The sequence below is a fragment of the Larus michahellis genome, chromosome 14 (assembly GCF_964199755.1).
Source record: "Larus michahellis chromosome 14, bLarMic1.1, whole genome shotgun sequence".
NCBI lineage: Eukaryota > Metazoa > Chordata > Aves > Charadriiformes > Laridae > Larus > Larus michahellis.
The window spans coordinates 6,829,441-6,852,245 of NC_133909.1; the positions used below are offsets into that span (position 1 = coordinate 6,829,441).

At 46.1% G+C, this 22,805-nt stretch overlaps 2 protein-coding genes across 6 annotated transcripts in view; both read right to left on the bottom strand.

Moving 5' to 3' along the window:
- ITGB4 (integrin subunit beta 4) overlaps positions 1 to 1,876 on the bottom strand; it is a 31,068-nt gene extending 29,192 nt beyond the window's left edge. For 2 of the 4 annotated variants that reach the window (XM_074607601.1, XM_074607598.1), the window contains exon 1: positions 567 to 662. In XM_074607601.1, coding sequence (XP_074463702.1) covers positions 567 to 661 — 95 coding nt within the window. In that variant the 5' untranslated portion in view covers position 662. Of the gene's footprint in view, positions 1 to 566; positions 663 to 827; positions 1,366 to 1,764 lie in introns of those variants that run through there. The other 2 variants (XM_074607600.1, XM_074607599.1) reach the window with 2 other exon arrangements.
- Positions 1,877 to 9,733: 7,857 nt separating this feature from the next.
- The window catches only part of SAP30BP (SAP30 binding protein), a 30,509-nt gene continuing 17,437 nt past the window's right edge, over positions 9,734 to 22,805 (bottom strand). For both annotated transcript variants that reach the window (XM_074607166.1, XM_074607167.1), the window contains 7 exons: positions 16,864 to 16,952; positions 14,441 to 14,532; positions 13,921 to 13,981; positions 13,370 to 13,421; positions 12,919 to 12,977; positions 11,592 to 11,676; positions 9,734 to 10,910 (listed from right to left, as the gene is read on the bottom strand). In XM_074607166.1, the coding sequence (XP_074463267.1) occupies positions 10,729 to 10,910; positions 11,592 to 11,676; positions 12,919 to 12,977; positions 13,370 to 13,421; positions 13,921 to 13,981; positions 14,441 to 14,532; positions 16,864 to 16,952 (620 nt within the window). In that variant the 3' untranslated portion in view covers positions 9,734 to 10,728. The remainder of the gene's footprint in view (positions 10,911 to 11,591; positions 11,677 to 12,918; positions 12,978 to 13,369; positions 13,422 to 13,920; positions 13,982 to 14,440; positions 14,533 to 16,863; positions 16,953 to 22,805) is intronic.

Below are 22,805 nucleotides of genomic sequence, written 5' to 3' on the forward strand. Positions count from 1 at the left end.
GAGATCCCGGGGTCTGTGCTCCAAAACTTGGAAAAATTAGCAAGCCAGACCTCCAGAAAACTATCAAAAGCTTGACCTGCAAATCAAAGCGCCACCTAAGAACGAAATCGATTTTCTTTGTCCCCCTTTTTCCCCTTCCAGCCCACCCCTGTCAGCTCCCTCACCGCAGTCCATCTATTTCCCTGTATCCCATCCATCTCAGATCCACCAGCTTGCAAATACCTCGACGCCTGCAGTCCAGCAAAGGCCTTTTCCTCCGGGGACACCCCCTCCCCTCACTCCCCCCTCGCAGGGGGTTTGCATGCAGCCACCCATTCTGTGAAACAGCCCCCCCCCGGGTTCAGCGAGCCGGAGCCACCCACGGCCCGGCCGACCTCGGGCTGTTTGACCCGTGAAATCTTCCCCGGGCCGCCAGCTCCGAGGCACAACCGCCGTTTTCCCTGAAAGCAGGGCAGACGGAAGGGGCAACCTTTGAAACCTGCAACAACCGGTCCCCGACGGGCTCTGCGCTGCCTTCACGTGCTGCTGTACCCCCACCTCCACCCCGCCGCCCCCCACCCAAATACCTTCGGAGAGGAAAATGGCCCCACGCAGCTCTGCAGAGCCCCGCTCTGTCACCAGCGCTGCCCTTCCCGGCCGTCCGAGAGGCACGAGCCGGCATCCGACTGCCAAAACCAGAGGAAAAAGGGGCAGAAGCAGGCGGGGAGCCAAGCTCCTGAGCTCCGTGCCCTGCCTACCTGCCCACCCCCACCCCCCCTGGTTAATCAACACAACGAAATTAAAGCAAGCTGGACGCTAAAGAGCGCAGATGAATTAATTCCACAAACCTCATTAGCGCTGGATCTGACTCAGTGTCCAAATCCTCTGCTGCAGCCCGAATAACAGGCACCCACACACCAAGCCAAGAGATTCTTCCGAAGGCAGAGGGGGAACGCGCTGCTTCGCTGCTGCGACTTGATTTCCAGCCTTAGCCTTTTCTTTCTTTCTTTTTTTTTCCTTTTCTTTTTTTTTTTTTTTTCCCTCCCTTCTCTCTATATTTTGTCCCTTTTCTCTTTCCGGTTAAACGTCAACTTCCAGTCCGGCGGGGAGGGCAGGCAGCCCGCGCTCCCACATACCTCCCCGCTGATTTCTGTCCCCTCCAGTCAAATATCGACTTTGTTCTCACTCCCCTCACCAGCCCGGAGCTGCCCCCTCTCCCTCCCGGGGGACTGGCGGCAAGGAAAGGTGGGAGCCGTGATAAATGAGATCGGATCCCAGGTGAGGACGAGCTTTATCCCAGCCGGGGAGGGAGGCGGGGGTGCCCGTGACTCAGGCGTTGGCATTCCTCCCTCCGCACACCTGGACGGGGCAGGCACAGCCCGCACGGACGCCCAGCACCCTCCCTCTGCACAAGAACCGTCCCACAGGGAAAGGGCTGAGCGGGTGGCGGGACGGTGTCCCCCCTTAGAGAGGGCGGCGGGAAGGTGTCCCCCCGTGGAGAGGGCGGCGGGAAGGTGTCCCGCCACACGGAGGGTGCATGGCGGGGGGCTGCGGGCGATGGTCAGCGTCGGCTGCTCAGCTTCATCCCGTCGCTGAGGGTTTCTCCTCCAAATCTCCCTCGGGCACCAGCAGGGGTGTTACCCCAGCCCCCAGGGAGCTCCCAGCTGAAATACCAGGTAAGGTCCTTCCGCAACCACCACCCCCAGCCACGGTACCTGCCTCACAAAGAGGACGGATCCCCATCCCGCCTTATCCAGGGCACGAGCACGACAGCCCAGTCCTCACCTGCGACAGATGCGGCTCCCGGGGAAACGCAACCCCTCGTAGCACCGTAACCGTAGACCCGTCCACCTGCTCCTGACGCAGCCCACCACGGTCCGAGGAGCAGCAATCCCACCACTGCAGCCAGCCCTTCCGCTGGGCTGGATCCAAAACCCCTTCCCCAGTCAAACAAACAGCAGAGGAGGGTTTAGAATCCTGGCGAGGTTATTTTTTTGTTGTTGTTGTTTTTGTCCCACAGCACCTTTTTGCTTTAGAGTCTGTGGTTTATCACAGCTCAGACCCAGTCGCACCTCTCGCTGTGCAGAGTACACGCACCGGAGCAGACGCGATGGCAGAGGCTGCGTTTTAGCTCCCCAAAAAATCCTCACCAGGAAAACTGCATCCCCCCAGCTTCAACACAAACAATAGCAACAGCCAGGAGAAAAAGTCACATATTTCCGGCCTTGTTTGGAAAGTAAAAATACGAGCAGGGCGGTTTTGGTCTCTTTATCATTAATACAGCATCACGGTGGCTGCTGATTGACTCCCTAACGATGGCGACCAAGCATTGATTAAAATGAAAGTAAGGGGCTGGACTCCTTTCACTACAAGAAATAGGAAGCTCGAGTAAATACGAGCAAATGAATTAAGCCCCAGGAAAAAGGAGGATGTGCTCGTGCCATTACAAACTGCAGCAGACGGGAAACAGGCAGGGGCGCAGCTGAAGGTGGCCCGGGCAGCTGGAGTCTGGTATTTCCTAGTTTCTGAACATTTGACTTGGCAATCTCATTACCCTGGAACTTTTGGAGATGCTATTTCCTATATTTAAACAAAAATTCTGGAAATTAAGGGGCTGTGTTTTTCGGGGTTTTTTTAACCACAACGGACATTTCCCGCAGCACGGGAGCTGGGACACGAGGCTCCGATGCTCGAGCTACGGCAGCGGCTGCTGGCCAAGAGCAGATGGTTACCGTTGGGGGGCTGAAGGCAGAGGCACCTGCAGAGGCAGCAGATGCTGTAGGACGTTGCGGGTGGAGGAAAGCTGGGCTTCAGCTCCCAGGGCCAGAGGGGAGCACGTGCCGATGCTGGCAGGTGCGTCTGCTCCACCCACCGGCACCACCCCAGCCTGCCACAGCTCTCCTCCCTTGGCGCTGGGGTAACCAACGTTGCCAGGTGCTGGAGTTACAAAAGGCAATTTACCATACGAGCAAGGAATATCATACTAAAAAAAAAAATTAAAAAATTAAAAAAAATGATGGTTCCCCAACAGGAGGCCTGGAGCCAACCAGAAAAGCTTGGGAGCAGGCAGCTTCCATCACAGCCTTTGGTGTCCATGGTTTCTGGATGTCCTCCTCTCTCCACACAAGGTGGAGGATGCTTATGTTGCCTCCTGTCAAGCGTCTCTGGTCTCACCTACAGACGCTCTGACAGCCCCAGGGCCGCCTGACACCACCTCCCTCCCCTTCGTCCCAGCAGCCTGGAGGAGCAAGGGCCAGGACCAGCACCTCCAGCTGCGAGGAGGAGCCGGGTTACTCACCGCGGGTGCTGCCAGAAGAGACCAAGGTGTTCGTTTTGCACCTTTCCTTGGGAAGTATCCCCCCAGCCCCTAACAGATCTCCAGGCAAACGGAGCATGGGTTATCCCAGAGGCTTGTAGCCGGGCTGCATTTCAGGAGACGGTTGCAGGGCTGATAAAAGGTGCTTTTCTCACATCAAGACAACCCTACCACCAAACTTTAAGGCACCAGAGCAGAGAGGAATTATAAATTCACAGTAAACAGTCATAAGAGTTTAACAAGTTTTCACTTAATCTTGTCTTTAAAAAATTTTGGTTTTTTATGAGCTGCCTTTCAGGCAACTTCTCCAAGCTATTCCCCCGGAGAAGAAGAATACCCAGTGAGCTTGAGTTTTTGCTGTGGTTCGGTACCTCGTCCTCCGCCTGCTGGACCAGGCTTTTGCCACACAAATCAGCTGTTTTAAACTGAGGATGGGGACTTGGGAGAGGAAGGCTCGGCAGATTTCGCTGCAGACGGCTCCACCAAAGCTCCCAGCCGCACAGGCGGTGGACCTCACGTTTATAAACCAGCGATTTTCTGCTGTGGCAACGTGGCCTAAAAACTTTTGCCCCAGGAGTCAAAACAAGTCATTTTTATAGCTGACGCTAAATCATTGCGCTCTCTGCTGAGACTACCAGCCCCAGTGCCAATTACTGATAATTACAAGTGGTTTTAGGGTTAATTCCTTTCTTCTTTTTTTTAATGCCACGCCAGCTTGTACAAAACCTTTCTTCTTTCTGTCCTGCCACTGCAGCGTGCCCAGAGACAGCGCTGGGGCTTTTTCCAGGTCTCTGCTGAGCGGCTACAGCCAAGAGGCTGCTGCTGGAGCACATTTATTCTCTTTTTGAATTCTGTAACAACACAGGCTGCTAAAAGAAAAATAAATACTTGATCCCGTAGCCGCACTGTACCCTGTATTAGCGATATCCTGCTATCTGGCGTAAATTTAAGGAATGCTTAATAATGTACTATTAATGTACATTAATGTGCACGTAATTTACTGCACAAAATTATGTTTGATATAATTACCCAGGTAATTAAAAGTGCAGGATGAAATCCTCACATTTTCTCTTCCTCAGCCTTTCCCCTAAGATAGCATTGGCTACGCGCGTCTGCTGTTTTGCAATGGATGTTCCGTGTCATAAACACGTACCTAAAAGAAAAATCTCATTTCTTTGCTGAATGCCCCCGATGCCCATTTGCCCCCAGGATGGACCGGCAGCGAGAGGTCAGCGGGCCACCAGAACAACACAAGAGGGAAAATTTTGTAAAGGATCCAGGATAAAACTTCAGCCTACGACAGTGCTAACATCCATCCAGGGAAAACAAGACCTACCAGGGTTACATTAGCATCTTTACCCAGCTGCCAAAGGGCTGAAAGCACGCTGATGTTATGTTTGAAAGATTTAGGAAGATAGCCCACCTTTCCTCCCAGTTTGTGCTGGCTGGGCCCAGACAAGACACTCGATGGCGTGGGCGAGAGCCTCCCGAGGAGCCAGCCAACAGAAACCCGGAGAGAAGGTGGACGGTCACCTTTTGTCATGGTTTCCAGGCACTCCAAGAGGTTACACAAAGAGGAGAGAGGTTAAAAATACCAGCAACTTCACCTTCTCTCGCCGCACCAAAAGGCAGGCTTGTTTTCTTCCTAACGCCGGACCGTACAAACATGGTAGAGGACAGACAGACAGACGCCTTCTACGTGAAAAGGCAAAACCTTTTCTTGTGAAATCCTGGTGCTTTGCTGTTTATTGGCAACCGAAAGCAGGAGCCCAGCCCCAGCCAAAGACAAGTTTCAAATAAACAAAGACTAAATATTGGAAGTCATCGGTGTCCATGGTTCTCGCTTAGAACAAAAGGAAGGAAGTTGAATATAAACAGTCAGAGGAACGGCAGCGCATGGCGCGGCTCGGAGGTGGAAAGCTGCTCTGTAAGAGACGCACAAATACGCTGGTGTAAAGGCTCACCAGAAGGAAGAGGAGACTTTGGGGGAACCTCACAGCCCCTTTGTGGGTCTTGCACTTTAACAGCAGTTGATTTATTTTAACCTTAGGCAGCCTTAGAGAGCCCTGCTGAAAAGCATCTCTCTCTCTCTGGACGTGAACCAGCTCCGGCAGGGGGTTGGACCAGACAATCTCCAAAGGTCCCTTCCAACCCCTACTGCTCTGTGATTCCGTCACAACTCTGGGCTTTCCTGGGTTCACACATTTAAGAGAACGAGCAGCCCATACCCTTTGGTAATTCTCTGGGCACGTTGGCAGAGACCGTCTGTTTGAGGGGCTTCACAGAAAGCTACAGCTGCTTCTCCCCTGCGATGGAGGAGAGCTGGACAGGAGCTCACGCAGGTGTTGGCTGGCCGGACGCCGGCTGAAGCATCACCTCCACGTGGCTCCAGCCGCCCCTCTCAGCGGCAAAACCTTGGCATGGCCCAAAGCCTTGGCAGGGAAGACTTTTTCTTTAATTTTTTTTTTTTTTTTTAAAGTCTCAGTAAATAACTCTCATAAAACAGGCAGCAGAGCAGCAATCCAACCAAAACATAGCTTCAGGTGCTCACATTTTACGGTTTGAGGTGGGGCTGGCAAGCGCTGCCCCTCCCCACCTGCTCTCTCGGTCAGGCAGCACCCAGCCAGACGCAAAATAAAAGCAAATCCCGAGCACACAAAATCCCTTCCCACAACAGCATCAAAGGAGGAGAGGTCTCCAAATCACAACAAGCAAATGGGAAAGAAAATCAACACCTCAGGGCATGGAGGTGGGAGAAGAGACTTCAGAAGGGAGGGCGAGAGCAGAGCCAGCGCTGCCAAGGATGACTTCATTGCGGCAGCTCTCCTCCCTCCTCCGAGCAGCCCGGCCCGCCAGAGACACCCTTGAACGTGGAGTTTCAGCTAAGACAGACCTACTTGAGCTAGGAGACAGTCGCGCTTGCAAAGGTGGTGAGCAGAGAGAAGCCTCAAGGCTTTCAAGGAGCATTCTGTAATCCTCAGTCTAAGGAACAATGAAAACAGACTGGTTTTACTCTCCCGGGTACGTTTAGTCTCCCCTAGGGAGGAGAGGTAAGAATGAGTATCTACAGCTTTTAGGGGTCAGACGTGCAGCCTGAGCAATCGCTATCGCAGCAGCATAAAGAACCTTTCAGCCACATAAGCTGGGAGTTTGCATTAGTGCAGCTCGGACACAGCTCGCAGCTCTTGGGGGGCTATTTAAAACACAGCAGGTCACACAGCCCCTAGAACGATCCCAGCCGTACAGATTTCTAACAAGCCAGCTAGTCAAACCTCCAGTTTGAGGGCTTCAGGCCGCGGTTTCGTGGGCCAGGAAAGGATCTTTTCCCCCCTTGCGCACCAGCAGCCCCTCCAGCTTTCCCTGGTGCGCTGCCTGACCACAGCCAAGGGCAGCCGCCAGCCTGCAGGATCAGGTTCTCGGAGGTAGGAAAGAGGCTTTTTCCTAGAACTGTAGTTTCCAACCTGTGTATCTGTCTATTACTTCCGATAGCAACACGCAAGATAAACAAGAGCGGCGAGCTATTGTACTGCCTGCGAGTTCGTTATACAATGGTTGGCATCTCCACTACTTTTTTTTTTTCCCCCCACTTTTCGGAAAGGCAAGAGAAAAAAAATAATTAAAATAAAATAAAATAAAATAATGCATGTTTCAAGTTGCTTTCTCCGCTGCGGACAGCAAACAGTCATGAGAGCTCAGGATTTTGCTGCCGGAGCAAAGCCCAGCTCAGCCAAGTCTCTTGCAGAAGCCTGTTACTGCAGGGGTTTGAAATCTGCTGCTCCGTGGCCTCAGGGCCACCCCTGCTCGGCACGCTTCAGCAGCGCCAGTTTTAGGAAGTTTTCTCCTTATCCCTCTATGCAGCAGCATCAAGCCCGGCTCAGCAGCATTTTCCCGTTGCTCCAGAGTTGCCGGGCATTGTCACTCCCCGCCTGCGCAGCACGGCAGGAGCTGAACGAGCAGCGTTTCTTGGCTCTGGTCGTTAATTCTGCAGAGAAATCCAGAGGTTTGGAAGGACTATGGATATTGCAGAACAAGGAGGAAGAGGGCGCATGGAAGAGGAAGGGGTGGGGTGCCAGGATGTGTGATATGAATAAGATACTTGCATTTAAACAATATGTTCAGTGGCTCCTGGAGTTAAATGATTCATCCCCAAGAACTTCAGCCGTGGCCCCGTGTGAGGTGCCAAGCAGCAGCCTGGAGCCCAGCTTCACACGGCACTTTATTTTATTTATTGTTTTTAATCAAATCCTTTTTCTCTTCTTCCAAACCTATTTCTCCGGTGTATGTTCAGCTCCAATCTGGTAGCAGCTTTCAAAAAAAAAAAAAAAAAAAAATATTCACACACATACTTTTCCTTTGCTACTCCTCTCCCCCGATACGGCGGGGCACACACAGAGACAAGCGCTGACACGCTTAACGAGGTGTATAAATAATATTTCCCTGTAATCAAGCAAATCCATCCCGCAGAGTTGTTCCCGGTTAGGATCAGGAATTACTTTTATTGCATTATCTGTCAGATTCAGCATTTCACTTCCATGGAAGACAGTCTTCCCAAATTACTAAAGAGTCAGGAAGGAGTTTCTCATCACAGTGGTGGGATCGGTCTGAAAGAGACACACAGCTGCAAGGGGTTTGGTTTTGGTTTTTTTGGACTACTGCTGATCCAACGTTACAAGGACACAAAAAGGCACGAAATCTTTTGCATTATAATTTACATTAATATTTAGGGTTGACTGGTGAGATTGGTTAAATTAACGTAGTCTCATCAGACTCTCCCACTTTGTGCTTCCCCCCAGTTTCAGTTTCGGACAGGACAGGGGAGGCGATGCCCAAGACCAGCTGGTACCTCTGGCACAAGGCTGCATTTCTGTGTACTGGCACCCATCTCGGTGAGGTATTTAACCTCACTCAGCTCCAGCACACACATTAAGGACACTCATCAGAGGAATGTTGTGCTAGAAGCCCAGACACACCTCCCAGCCCTATTCACAGGAGCAGAGGATTGCGGTGATCCTTCTGGTGCCCAAAGCCTGTCACCAAGCTATAGTCTGAGAGAAAGGGCAGCAGCTGGTGCCCCCTCTGCAGCAGTTTTGCTGTTGTACCTTCATCCACATGTTGTTCAGCAGGACTTCAAAAGAGATCTTTATACAAGTTTTAAACAGGCTGGAATTGCAGAAGATATTCTAGACTGGAAAGTCACCTTAGGGAGCTGCAAAGCTACCCAATGGCTTGTATTTCCCACTACAAGGGGCACCCTGGTCTATGAACTCTGATCCTCAGGGCAAGGAAATAAACACCTTGAATAGTTGATGTGAAACGTGTCACCCTCTGCAGAGCACGTAACAGTCCCAAAGCAGAAGATACCCTCAGCCAAGGGAGCTGTTACCATCTTCCTCGGGATGAGGATGGAGCTAAGGCTTGCAGGAACGAAGGCAGCAGCCCAGCGCAGAGCACTTCAACAGGAGAAATGTTTCCATCTTGCTATTTTCACGCCCTTCAATATTCCACTGCTTTAAGAAAAGAGCAATCCCACCATCTCCCCAGTCTCCCATGCTACAGTCTCATCCTGGTTTCTCCTCCATAAACATTCCTAGAATACGTAATTATTTTTTTTAGAAGCAAAAATGACTGCCAAGATGTGTTTAACACATTTTACAATTATTTGAAAGCAGGAAGCCAACATCTTATTTCTTCTTTAGGCCTCCATAAATGTAAAGCCTGGATCAGGAGCGACATCAGGTATGTAGAAAAACTCTGAAAAAGCAACACTGAATTTTAAGAAACTGACACTTTTGTTGATCTAGCAGCCTTCTCTCCTATCACTGCTTATGCATGAACACACACAGGTTCCAGGTAGGAATTTAACTTAAAACAGTGGGAAACAGAAAAATTACTGAATCTGAAAAATCATGATCTCAGAATTAAAGACCATTTAAATAACCTGGAGTGACCACTGTAAAGAAGAAAAAAGTCCAGGTTAGTGTTTGTTTCTCTGCAAACGGAACCATTCAAGTTATTTATCCCACCTGCCCCAAAACAATGAACAATTTGCCGTTGAGCTCCTTTTTAGGAGACTGGCCTCTATAGATGAAGGTTTTATGAAAGACCCAGCTGCTGGTACTAGACAGTAACTTCTGAAGAAGTTCAGGATGCAGGAATAAGTTTGGAAAAAAAAAAAAAAGCATTAAAACCAGCTGAATTACCAACTATTTCAGAACATCCTCTACAACAGAAGTATTTCCAGTCGAAATCAGTTTCATGCCTTCTCACTGCCCCCCTGCCCCGCGTCTGTAAAAAAAACACCCGTAATGTGAAAAAAAACCCCCTTCATGCCACTCCCACGGAATTATTATGCACTGACCTAAAGGTATCTGTAACAAATGGCACAACAAATGGCTACCGATTCTCCCTCACCAAGATGAGAAATGCAGACACATCAATGACACCAGGGCTTTTTTTTAAAGACTTTTCCATTTTTATAATAATTTTTTGCTACACAAGTAAGAAGATTTATACAATAAAATTTTCAACTGAAAATACTTTTTCACAACAGTGGAGCAAGCAATAACTGCCATGTGTGCATTTCACAGTACAGCACTACCTAGAACAAAGATGGATAATACCACAATTAAGATCAGACACTCTCCTCTGCTCTCCAATCTCATTCCATGGCAACGGAAGAGTTTTCTGGACAGGTCTTCGCAAACGAGTTCACAAATCAAACCTCTACAGCTTACGGGTTCTGCATAGAAATCTCCACCCCTGCAAGATGGTAACATGACTATTTCAACACAGTTTCCTCAAGAGTGGAAACACGTGGTCACGAAGGTCTACACGGATATGCACACAGGTACAGATGTCAGTACTGTAACAGAGAGTGAGTTCTACATTCATAGATGTAGATCGCTTCAAGTCTCTGCTACACATTTGAAGACGGACACTGACCAACTGTCTCTGCTTTAATTCCCTTGGAACTAAGTTAGCCTAAGTGAGGGAGGTACATGCCACAAGCTGCTAGCAGCCTCTGAGCGTGACCTGCAATACAAAAGGGTAATACTGATATTCCTTCACTTACTTGCCTTTCTTTTGTTGTTGTTTTTCCCCTAAACCAGACTTGCAAGTAGGGTAAAACCCTAACGCAGTAATTTAATAAGCTAACTTTTACAAGCTGACTCCAGATACCATCTTCCTCCAGCACAACACACGCAGGCTGGTTCTTCCCACAGCAAGAAAAGACAGAGGCATTTTCGGCAGAGGTCCATTCCTGTGGGCACACAGCTGGCGTGCCTGCTCCTGCCCCCATTCTTTCAAAAGGGAACTGTGGTCTGTTTCAAAGAATCTTGTCATCTTTTACCAAAGGCGAAAGCTACCCCTCCCTTCCAAGAACAATGGCTTCAATGACAACTAAGTCCGAAAATCCAGGCCCAGCACACCAGTCACTGCTTTGCCTTTTTCACAATGGTGCCAACAGCTGATATGACTGTAGTTTTGGATCCACTTGCGCTGGTTGTCACTGTGACAACACCTGGCAGCGTTGCAGTAGTGGTGAGGATGGTGGGCTGAGCTATCGTTGTTACAGGGATGGCCGAGTCCCACTTGCTCTTCCTCTTCTGGGCATCTGTGAATTTGATTAGACAAAGCAAATGAGGATTAGCGTTATGTTAAAGGTCCCCAATCCCTTTGTAACACCCTGTCTTGTCAACGCTTAATATACCGCTGCTTAACTAGACAACTTTCCCTCATATTAATTTCAGCATACGCTGGCAGTAAATGTTGAGGAAGAAAGACAACTATGTATCTCAAGAGTCAAAGGAAAACTCTACACCTGAACTCTAGCCAAATGGGAGACAGGTTCACTCCCTGCCCCAAAGCACACTTAATTTTAACAGAGCACACGTATCGCAGTCGCTCAGGTACAGGCACAGGACACACTCCGCAGCCTCCAGTGTTTTTTCTCCCTTCCTCCCAGTTTAAAAGGCAGGCTGCAGGCAGGAGAGCGATTTTCAGTCTTTACAAATCTCTTGAGATGTATCAGCCCCAAGAACACCCTACAACCATAAACATCAGCAGGTATCTTCACCTGCTAATAAATCCTTTCACTATCCAACCTGTCTCCTGAGCTTTCATTGCAAGGCAGCCATGGGATATAGGGACTAGAGAAAACCTAGTCTGTGAACTCCGGGAAGGAACACTATATACACCTCATGCACAGAGTCAATAGGGAGCCTTTACTGTTTCCAGGAAGCGCTAATCCCAGCATTACTACAGCTTAATAGGTAGAGTCACAACTGTTCTTTACCTCCCACAGTGGTACTGGCTGTTGTGGTTGTTGTAGAAGCGGCACTTGTTGTTGTACCCTTTTTAGTGCCAGTCACGAATTCAATCTGGGAAGGCAGAGACACACAGGAGAAAGGGGAGAAGACAAACATGAAATGATAATATACACTGGGGTTTTTTTTAACCCCCGTCACTTCTCTATGTTTTTAAGAACAGTTTTAATATAATGTAAAACATTGGCCTCCGAGCTGACTGTCACGCAGGAAGAAAGATGTAGACCTCAGGCCAAAGCGTATTGAAGTCATGATCATTAAGGATTCCTGCAACCCAGCTCCTAAGCCAGATACAATAAAAATGTGTTTGTTAACTGATATAAGCACTGGAATTTGATATAGCCCAGAAAGGATAGATCCTGATCATTAAAGAATGCATTTTTACAGTTAGAAAAGTTCCTGTTTTTTTTTCCTTTAAGACACATGCAAGACAAGTCCCTACCTGCACGATTTACTGCGACTGCATCATAGGAGGAAACCTAGCAACAAGAGCTACAACAGCATGCAGTCTCATATTTTCAAAACTGCAGATATGGGCAAGGACGTAATCAGATACCTGGGTTACTGTGCAAAACCCAAGACAAATAGCAAGACACAGCATGTACTTGAAAGAAAAAAAAACCCCAAACCTCCACGTACTGAATATGGCAGGAGCCTTCTGCAAGGTTAGATGTCAATCTCTAACATTAGACAGTTCTCTAATGCCAGCCACTCTCTTACAGGCAACACCACTAAGGGACAGGAACAAAATCTTCCAGAGCCTGTCTGTGTTCTTTTTGGGAGGTACGTAAGAACGTACATTTTGTGACAAGCCCAGTTTAAGTTAAAATAGGCCCAATGTTTCTGCAAATTATATGCAAGAAAGCAATATCAAAGAGAACGGAAAGCAGATATTGTCTCCCAGTGAGATATGGTGAGGAAACTGAGCTACAACTAGGCTATGCCACCAGGCAAAGTGGCACAGACTAAGAAAAAAAGCTGTTCTTTATGCATTATCTTGCCTGTATCTGGCTTACTGAATATTGTGTTAAGAGCTCTGGTTTTAAAATACTGACAAATCAAAAGGAAATCCAGTGGAATAAACAACATGGTGAAACGGACCCATAAGGAAGGACAAACAACTTGATCTGTGCAGCTTGGAAAAAGATGCAAAGAAGAGAGGACAGAACCAGGGCAAAACATCCAGCGTTAGCGAAGAGCACAGTTCGTAAGAAACAGCAAAGCAACAAAATGAAATCCATCAGGGAAACAAACAAAACCCTTGCATCTCCGTCTCTTTTGGTTTTGAATAGCTACCTTCGTGCGTTCCTTCTTGGCTTTCTCCAATTTGTCCATTTCAATCTTCTGGGCTTTAGCTGAGAAAGATCAGGAGTTACAAGAAGCTCTAGGAACAGTAAAAATCCATAGTTCTCTCTCACTCACACACTTCCCATCATAAACAATCAAAAACATCAAATTGTGTATAGAAAACTGAACTGCCATGAAACTAACTACTGCTCTTTAATCATCACAGCATTACTTCACCAAATTAATCATTTAAGAGCTGAAAACACTGAAGAACCAATTTAAATGAAAAGGCTTTCCAGACTGATGAAGCATCAATAACATTCAGGCACCAGAATGAAGCCGTTAAAGAGCAGCATGTGATGACTTCTCATTTATAAAAGAAGGGAAGACTCTAGTGCAGTTAATTAACTACAAAATACAAAGAGCTAAGTTAGGACAAAAGAAGACTTCCTGGAATTACCTAGTGCCTCATAATATGAATCCTCTGACCAGCCATGAGGATCAAACATGTCCTAAAGAAAAAAAAAAAAAACCATCAGATTAGGGCTATTTCCACATATACACAAAATCCAGTTCAAAACTGTTTTATGTATTTCTGTTCACTGGTGAAATTCATGACTCATTTCTTCTTGTATCCCAATGACACAAAGATCACATCAGACCTTCTTTTATCAGACCACGTTCTGTTGTGAATGAAGAAACAGCTTTGAATCCAGAAGGATGCTGGGATAAGACATGCGTTTTTCTGCTGCTCAGCTTCTATTCCCCCCAAGGAGTTTCACGTATACTTACACACCTCAGCAGTTTTTGTTCAGAATCATTATAGCAAAGTTGGAGGCACTGAGGCTCAGTACCACATAAAGATGGTACACATCTTCAATGCAGAGGATGAGACAGAAGTTCCCTTAAAGGACGCCTAAACAAGCAGGCTCAAGAAAAGGCTCAGGAAAGTTTACACCCCTATATTATTTTTTACCCACTCCCTCACCAGTCAGAAGTATCGCACCTCACCTTTGGATAATTTGTACCAAGTTCATCAATTGAACAAAACTGGATTAGCTTTTCATAGATGCTGCAAAGGAAAGACAAGAGTTCGGAACAGTAAGTAAGTAAACAGAAGCATTTCAGATTTGTTAGTAGAAAGAGGCCGTCACCTCTTTACATGGCAAGAGTAAAATCAGAACCTAGGAAGCTACGCTAGCTCTGATGGATGTGCCATGCCATTAACTGCATTTTCCACTTCCCCCAAATTCATCTCCCAGTTCCCAGAACAGACGCGTCTTCTAAAATGCTTCATCCAAAGCCTGTACATTTAAAAATCTAACTGCCACACCAACTCTAGTTGTTGCCTCACAGAACACAGAGAAGAGTTTTACTGTTTCAATTACAAGCAAATTATGTCTTTCTCATTTTTGTAAGCAGTAGTACTTCTTGATCAGGATCCTGTTTCTACTACAACTCCAACAAAGCGGAAAATTCTTGGAATTTGCTCTGTGGTGCTTTGGTCACAAAGGCAAAGATGATGGCTCACCTGGGGTTGCGGAACTCCTTTTTCCTCTGAATGATGTAGTTCATATCCATGCCCTCTTTTATCTTCCTCTCATATAGTTTTTGAATTTTATCCTAAGGGAGAAAGATTACAGGGAGAGCCAGTATGAGAAGGAGGAGCACGTCAGCTGACTATCAAGAGTGTACACGTGGAAACAAGCCAACTGAACCAGTGGCCTCCCTTGCAGGGAGCAGAGATTCTACCTCTTCCTTAATGTCACGCAGGCTTATTAATACAGACACTCCCGCCTTTAAGGTTCTGAACTTTCAGAACTTACAAACTGAAATTATCTTCATGAACTGCCTGGATGGGAAATGGAATTCTCTTTGCACTTTCTGAAGGCCTCAGTGATTAAAGATTTGCATTTGAGGCAGTAGTGCACACTCCTTCCCAGCCTGTTGCTTCCCTTTATAGCTGGGACTGTAGAGAAGTACAAGCCAGCTCTGAGAGGGACAGGTGAACCCACAAAGGTTCTCCCACAGCTTACAGTGACCATCACACCCACCTTCAGACTCAGGTGTGCACCTGAAAATCAGCTGCTGGACTACACTGCACAGAAGTCTATGGGTATCTTACTGATGCCACAAGCCCCTGCAAAAGGCAACTTAACTGACTTAGGTTGGAAATGTCAAGCAGTCTACTCCCCAAAAACACCGAAAGATTTAAAAGTAAACATGATTTTCTTTCTTCCTCAGCAAGGCAGTGAAAAACCTTAAAAGTATTTTTACTCTAGTGATGCTGAAGGGATAGCAAAAGCAGAAACTTTGAGATGGAACATATACTTAAGTGGTACTAGGAGAATATTCTCAGTAATTTCCTTTATCTTTTCTTTTTGACACAAATCTCTCAGGTACAGGAAGCATACAAAATAAGACCAGAGGCTAGGCCTTCAGTCTTTCAGGATGGAAGAGCTGAGTCAGTTTTCCTTTGTTGCTTCTGGATAAGTCACTTCATGTCTCCCTCTGTATGGACAGTCAACTTGAATAAGGAACTGACTATTGTAAGGGTTTGATGATGCTGGAATAAAAGAGGATTGTTAACAGCTGATATGAAACTCCTATTTCATCAACTTAAAAAAAAAAGCCTTAAGATAAATTTTCACCAGGTCCTCCCAAAATTAGCACGAAGAAATTACACAATCTTCACATCCAGCGCACACATCGTGAGGTTTGAAGAAACAACTGAAAAAAGGTGAATTTGGGGAGTAGAAACGATTGAATAGGTGTTCCCTTTTGTCCCCTCCCTGTGCAGGTAGTGCTATAGTTCACAAAGTCCAAAGATGGGGAACTTCTTAGTCAACTTTACAGTAAGAAATACACCCTTCGGCAGAGTTCAAGATATAGTTTATTAGAGAAGAATCTGACAAAAGGAAAGAGCAAATCAACAATGAAAAGCCTAGAACATTTTGCCTCTCTAAAGAACAATCTCATCTCCTTGCTCAAAGCGTTCTAAGATGTGGTTTGACCTGCTAACAGAGGACAAGTTCTCCTTTGATTTAACACAGTAAACTGTTGTCAAAGGGGAAGAAAATCTGCTTTATTCTGTCTACTCTCTCAAGGTCTCTGCATTCCTCAGATCTAACGCACTCTGATTCATTGATGTCAGAATGGCAAAATCCTCCTGCAGCACAGGAGGAGGAATGGGTGTGCCCAGGTACACGGCGGAGAAGAAGAAAGGGTGATCTGGATGGCGAGTCATTCTGAATCACCCATTGCACATTGATAGCTTATAGCGCATTGCAGAAGTGATTCTTTACTTGTCTTTCTACTGGGCAGATAGCTGCAGTTAAAACTCAAATGGGTGGTAGGAAACAGCAGTCCCTGCTCTTTCGTTTGCATCAGGAGGAGGAGACAGAACAGAAGGTTATTGCAAAGTTGGTTACTGCAATTATTTGGGTGTGCACCAGAGAAAACATGCATTTGTTTTCTTTTGCTGCCTCTAAGCTACCAGCCTTCCCTCTAAATGTTTATCATCTAGAGATACGTAGGTGGAGAAGGAATCCAGTCAATGCTGCCTCAACTATTCCAGTTAGGGGATTCTCGGGCCCGTATAAGAAAAACAATGATTTGTTCTTTCCTACGGAGCTGAATTTGCTGAGGTAAGAGGATAGCAGCCTTCACAGTAAACATTGCTTCTGTGTCACTGGTGGGATCAAGAGCCATTTTAAAGCCTAAGTGACCCACAAAGACTGGAAAACAGCTTTAAGCTACTTTGAGATTCCTAAACTAGAATTGCCCTAAAGTCTAAAGCATTAATACAGTGCATTCATAAACTCAGTGTGGTAAAACCCCAGCTTCAATGCTGGGTTGACTTGTGCAAAAATACTGAGCAGAATTCCCAAATATTCCCCCTCCCTACTGAATTGCGAGCCTTTTTTAAAAAAAATTAAGTGGACTTATACCAACCTGCAAGTGGTTAGAACATCTGCCAGGAGGCTCAGGAGGGATTTTGATCTCATCTGGAGACATGTTCCGCACTCTCTCTGAAAAAGAAGCTGTAGAGAGCAAACTGGGCATGAGTTCTGGCAATACTGAAGGAGTTAACCAAAGGAAATTACATTTCATCCTTAAGTTAACGTTTTCTTAAAAGGCACTTTTATCTTTGCTTACAGAGTCAGACTACTGCTAGAAAGAACAACTCGTTCTGCAGGACTGCAGATTGCCGGATTTCTATAGCTGTTTGTGTTGCAATATACTATTAGAGTACCTGATTGCCCTGTAAAGATTAGTTTAACAAGTTATCGGCAAAAGAAACTGCCATGTTACCCCCTATTGCTTGCTGCTTTACCACTATCATGGGAAACTCAGGCAGTTTTCTAGCCATGTCTTGGAGCAGAGATTTGTGCCACATTTAAGCAGCTGGGATTGTTTTCAACCATCATTTATACCGGTAACACATCCCAGAGTCATAGTCTGTAGTGGATAAGAGACCTGACAGCAGCACAGATGTCATATCAAGAAAGCCATTCACATTTACGGCTCCTCAATTAGATATTCTTCAATAAAAGCTGCCAGTAAAAGCTGGAACTGCAGTTCCAGCATGCTCAAATTCAGCTCCTTTGATGATAGCCCAGAAGGGCCCAAAGAACAGACACCAGCATTTGAACACAGCGTGCTCTCCTGCCTTCCAGCACAGGGCATCAGATAGCTGAGCTTACAGATAATCAACGCTACACACGTTCAGTGCTGCTACAGTTTCCACTTCTTTTGTACAAATGTAAAGCACTAAGGACAAAATCCTTTGGAGCTGCAAAGCTGGCAGGCGACCACTCATTCTATTTGATCAAGATGTTGCTGAGGGTTAAATTCTTCAGCAGTTGTGAGTAAGGAACAAAAAGTGTCCTTTGGCATTTACTAAGAGGGTGCCTCTATGGAAGAAGGAAAGCTTGCCAGAGCCCCTGGAGAAAGGCAGGCAAACTGGAGCAAGGCAGACATTTGCTATAGCTTACAGCTGCTGGTGGGATGGGGAAGCCTCTAGTTTAATTAGAGTTTCAGGAACCCAGAGAGACAGTAGCAAATAGACAGAAGTGTTCATAATAAACGGCACACCAGGCTTTCCGGAAAAGGTGAAAGCTGATTAATGGCTTAAGAGATTCACAGCATCAGCAGAAACCTTAAAAAGAAGAAAAGGCCACCAAGTCTAGACTTCATAAGACAAAGAAAGGACCTAAAAAAAACAACAAAATCAAAAAACTCAAAAAAAAAAAAAAGCCTAGCTCCAAGTTCAACATCCCATACGCTCCTTATCTTTGCGGATGACCAGAAGAGACACAGAGAAACAAAACATTTATGGGAAGGGGAATTGTGGGTTCATATAAGCTCAGGAACTATGGGCAAGAACTCTGTCTGGCAAGAGGTCAAAGTCATAAGAGTATGTTTGGCAATCAATTCAAAGCTCCTTTGAAACAGAAACACCACTGGCGGAGGAACAAGAGCTCCCAATGAGACAATATATTTTGACCCCTGACTTTTCAGGTTTTGGTGTTCATTTGCTCTTTTATTTGAGCCATGTGAAAACAATCATTTATCAACGTGATACTGATGGGGGAAGGCATCTCTTAATACCTTACAAGGAACTGGAACCAAGACATCTTTGTCTACTGCAATCCTGCCATAGCTGTACGCAGTTGAAAGCTGAGTCAGCAGCGAGGCTACGCGCACCCCGCTCCACCTCACAAACTGAGCACAGACAAGTATTCACCATTACTCAGTTATTTCATCACATCGCAGCCAGACCCAGATGCCACATCATTAGGAAGAAAAGGATGAGTTTAACCCCTTCAGGCTTATTTTACAGTAAGGAAGTGCAAATTATCCATGCCCTCAAGCAGTCCTCAAACTTCCTCCCCAAACAGCAGAATGGCCGACGCCGCAGCCTCTTTCCACCCCTAGAAAAAGGGGCAGCTGGGATTATCATTCAAGGAAATCCTGGAATTTGCAGGTATGGCCACAGGCTCCTGTAGAAAAGACGTTTTCAAAGTTGCAAGCACAGCCTTCTGCTGCCTACACAGCAATAAATGCAGATGGACAGCTAACAACAAGGTGTGTCCTGACAGGATACATCCAACTGCTTTGTGCATCCTGTTATTTCTGCCAAGATCAAAGTTTTACTTTTACATGAGTCACAGATAGTGACACTGACTGCAGTCTCTAACAGGGCTTGTGATTTGCTGGAACACAGCCTAGAGGATCTCCATGTGGGGACCTCAGGAAATTAACCGTTGGCACGATTAATCACTAAGGGCACACCCAGATTCTGGCTCACAGTAAGTAAATATCTTCCCCAAATCAGATTCACATTCCAGATAAAGAACTAAAGCCATACAGCAGATCCCATGACTCAGATGGGGGTTCAAGAAAGTAGGAGCCAAGGCACTGCCATGTCTGCAACTCAAAGCGTCCTGCTGCTGAAGGACACTGCCACTGGTGCTTAGCCTGTGTATTCTCCTTCTGCAAGCTGACCTAAAAGTTAAGAATTTCATCAGCACAAGCAATAGGTGCTTGTAGCTTTCTGTGCAGCCAGCACATGCATTGTGGCAAGGCAGATACATTCAGCTGCTCCCACACTCTGCGTAGAAGGCAAAAGCACGGCCAACTATCAGGGTGCACCTAGCATTCAGCACCTCAGTAGTCAATGGAGGATATCTGATTGCCAGATCTTGGTGAGGCAGACCATGGAAATGCTAGTTTCACATAGATGGATTATTTGATGAGTATATCCAACAGCACAAAGATGTGCTGCGTAGCAGGAGAGAAAGTGCCATAGAGCAAACCGCGCTCAGTTTCTTCCAGGGGGAAATGACTGCTCACAGTCCAAAGGTTCTGCTGGAGACACGGACCGGGGGCACACAGGAGCTTTGTTTCCTACAGATGGGTAGACACTTTTTCCTAGTGCAGAGAAAATCAAAAGAATACAGAACATAGGAACAGAGAGCTGGCTGTACCTGGACAGACTGGCATGTGGATCAGCTGAGATCTGGTAAAGCATTTTGCCTCGGCGCGCTCAGTGAATAACACTGCTCCCCATGTAGGATTAAGAACTCCTGTCCTTTTCAAGGTTCACTTGTATGCTGCATCTTAAGCAGCCACAAGGGGCTGCAGGCAGCATCAGGTGTCAGTTTGTCTATAAAGGCCACACTAGGCAAAAAAACCAAGCAAAGACCTGGAAAGGGTGATCAGAGGGGCATGGCTTTCCCCTGGAGACATGCAAACCGGTGGTGCCTGGTCTCTAAAACTGCATTCTTTGGCACTCTAATCAAGTCTGCTTGGCATAAACCAGTGTATGTGGGTTTCTGATTTCCTGGCACCAGAACAGCCAAATCAGAGGGAAGAACTGGAGGCAACAACATGCCAGTGAGTCACCCATCCATGGAAGGACACTAGTTCCCTTTCTGCTCTGTGGGCTGAGAAATGCAGAAAGAGACCCGCGACTCAGCCATATTTTCTGCTCTTATGAACACTGACTTTGTGCTCAGATATCCTAAGGGCTAGAGAGAACATTTCTTACAGTACGAAAGGTAAACAACCATGCTGCAAAGAGCTTCAGGGCAAAAAAGTGCATCCTAAAAGTATTACTTTGCAAGGCTGCAGGAAACAGCAAATGCAATGTCCGCCAGCACCATGTACTCTGCAGAGTGGTACAAAAAACCTGAAAGGACAACACTGATGCAGAACGTTATCAAAATAAGTTTCACATATACTTCCTCCTCAACCGCAGGGCAGTAACTGCTGGAAACCTCCCCTCCCGTTCTTTGATTACGTGATCACTACTTCAGGACCATGCCCTTTCCCAGCTGCTCATCCCTGCTGCTTTCTTTGTGTCAACTCTAGCACTCACCTAGCACGCACTGAGCAGACCAGGGAATGGATCCAGCTGGAAGCCTTGCAGAAGGGAAGAAAAAAAGAAAAGAAAAAAGAAAAGAAAAAAACCAAAACAACAACAAAAAAACCCCAAAAAAACCAAACCAAAAAACCAAGCAGTGAAGGTGGATCTCAGCTGGCTCCAACTCCCAAATCAGCTCAAGGCACGCAAACTTTAGCATGCGTCCGGGGGAGTTAAAACAGAAACATTACTTTTGGCAGGAGCCTACATTTATGCTGTACTTCAGCAACTACATAACCACGGACTTTATTAAAGGTGATGCTGAACAATGTAAGGTTATCTTCTGAGAAGGGCAGGCCCACAAGCTTCTAACGCAAAAAGCAATTGTGGAAAACTGTCTTAAGGACAACTTCGACTTCCACATACTGATATTAGACAAAACTTTAGATGTTCACATTGGAGAAGTTACTTGCTTTGTGTCAGAAAATTCCTGCACCTTTTTCCATTCAAGAATTCTAACTCTAAAAGCCCAAGTTTCCAGGAAGGGAGTGGTTCTCATGTTAGACCAACCATAAGGCTCTTGCAACAGTTCCATTTCAACTAGATAAGATAAGACAAGACACGGTCTAATGCAAAAGACCTACAGAATCCAGCACGGCAAGTATGCTGACCTCGAATAACTTGGTTCTGCACAAAGCTAGCCCACACGTTGCTCTGTGTGTGCTGCTATTGGGAAAGGATATTAAAGATATATTGCAAACCTTAATCCAGGTCTCAGACTCACCAACACTGTCCACTCACAAGTGGGTGACGCTGTAGTAAGTGCCCTCTGTGCAGCTTTTAAGCTTGTATGCAAATCTGGGCTATTATGAGAAAAATAAGATTCAACCTTCCAATCTCTTGTGGATGGGGCAGCCACTGGGGGAAAGGGGGACTAACTAAACTGTAACCTGAGCCTTATACCTTAACTAAGAAAGGATTTCCCACTACATCGCTTTACAAGTGTAGAGCTTCACCCATACGTAAAGTAGGGAGTAGAAGGGCTGTTAGCTTTCAGATATTCTTTACTTTTTAGCCTAAATGCTGTTGTCTCTTCTGTGTTTCTAGTGGGCATTTTGAGGCAGATCAGTAGTTTGGAGAACGAATTCTGTTGCATTCTATGATGAGACTGGTTAAAGCAGTTTTACCCCCTAACAGCTGGAAATTCAACATACCAGTTGGGTTAGTGTAAAGTCTGGGCAGGCCAACTGAAAAGGACTTAAGTCCAAAACTCCTGAGTGATGGCTGTTGTAGGAGTCATAGCTTAGCATCCTAGTACTTACTGTCTTATTTTATGTTTATCACACTTTAGGGCTGATATTTCATGCTTAAGCCTTGACAAGCTGACTTGACAGATAATGAAGCAACTTCTAAACTCATGATTTTTTTTTTATGATATTATTACAGGCTACCACACAACTGTATTAGTAGTCTCAGGAACAAAGGGTTAGTTCAAGATAGTCAGAGCTTCAACATAAAATACACTGTACAGCTCCACAGAGACCAAGCAGAGGATACTATTTCAAGCTGATGATCCTGGACTTTCCAAGCTTTTTTTTCCAGGTGCCATGAAAAAGTAACATGTCACAAAAATCAAAAGTTTCAGTAACCATTAGAAAACACTTGGCACGCTACGTCAACACAGCAGCTATAAATCGCTATGTGAATCTATTTAAGTGGGGATATTTTAGGTAAGCTTTTGAAGCCACAGAACAAAGCATCTGTCATCATTCCTGGTCATACTGGCTCTGAGAGGTGTCTGGACAAAGCTACCGCTTTATTGTTTTTAAGCTCATCTAGAAAAACACCAACACTGCCCTTTACATATATGTCTTAGACATGTAACACGTGAAAACGTTTTCATATTTTTAGGCATGGTACCTTTCTTCCAAAAGAAAACTTCACTGAAAATATTCCACTGCAAGAAAACACTGCAGGCAACAACTCAAACTGCAGCATTGTCAGAACAGAGTGAAAATGCTTTTTA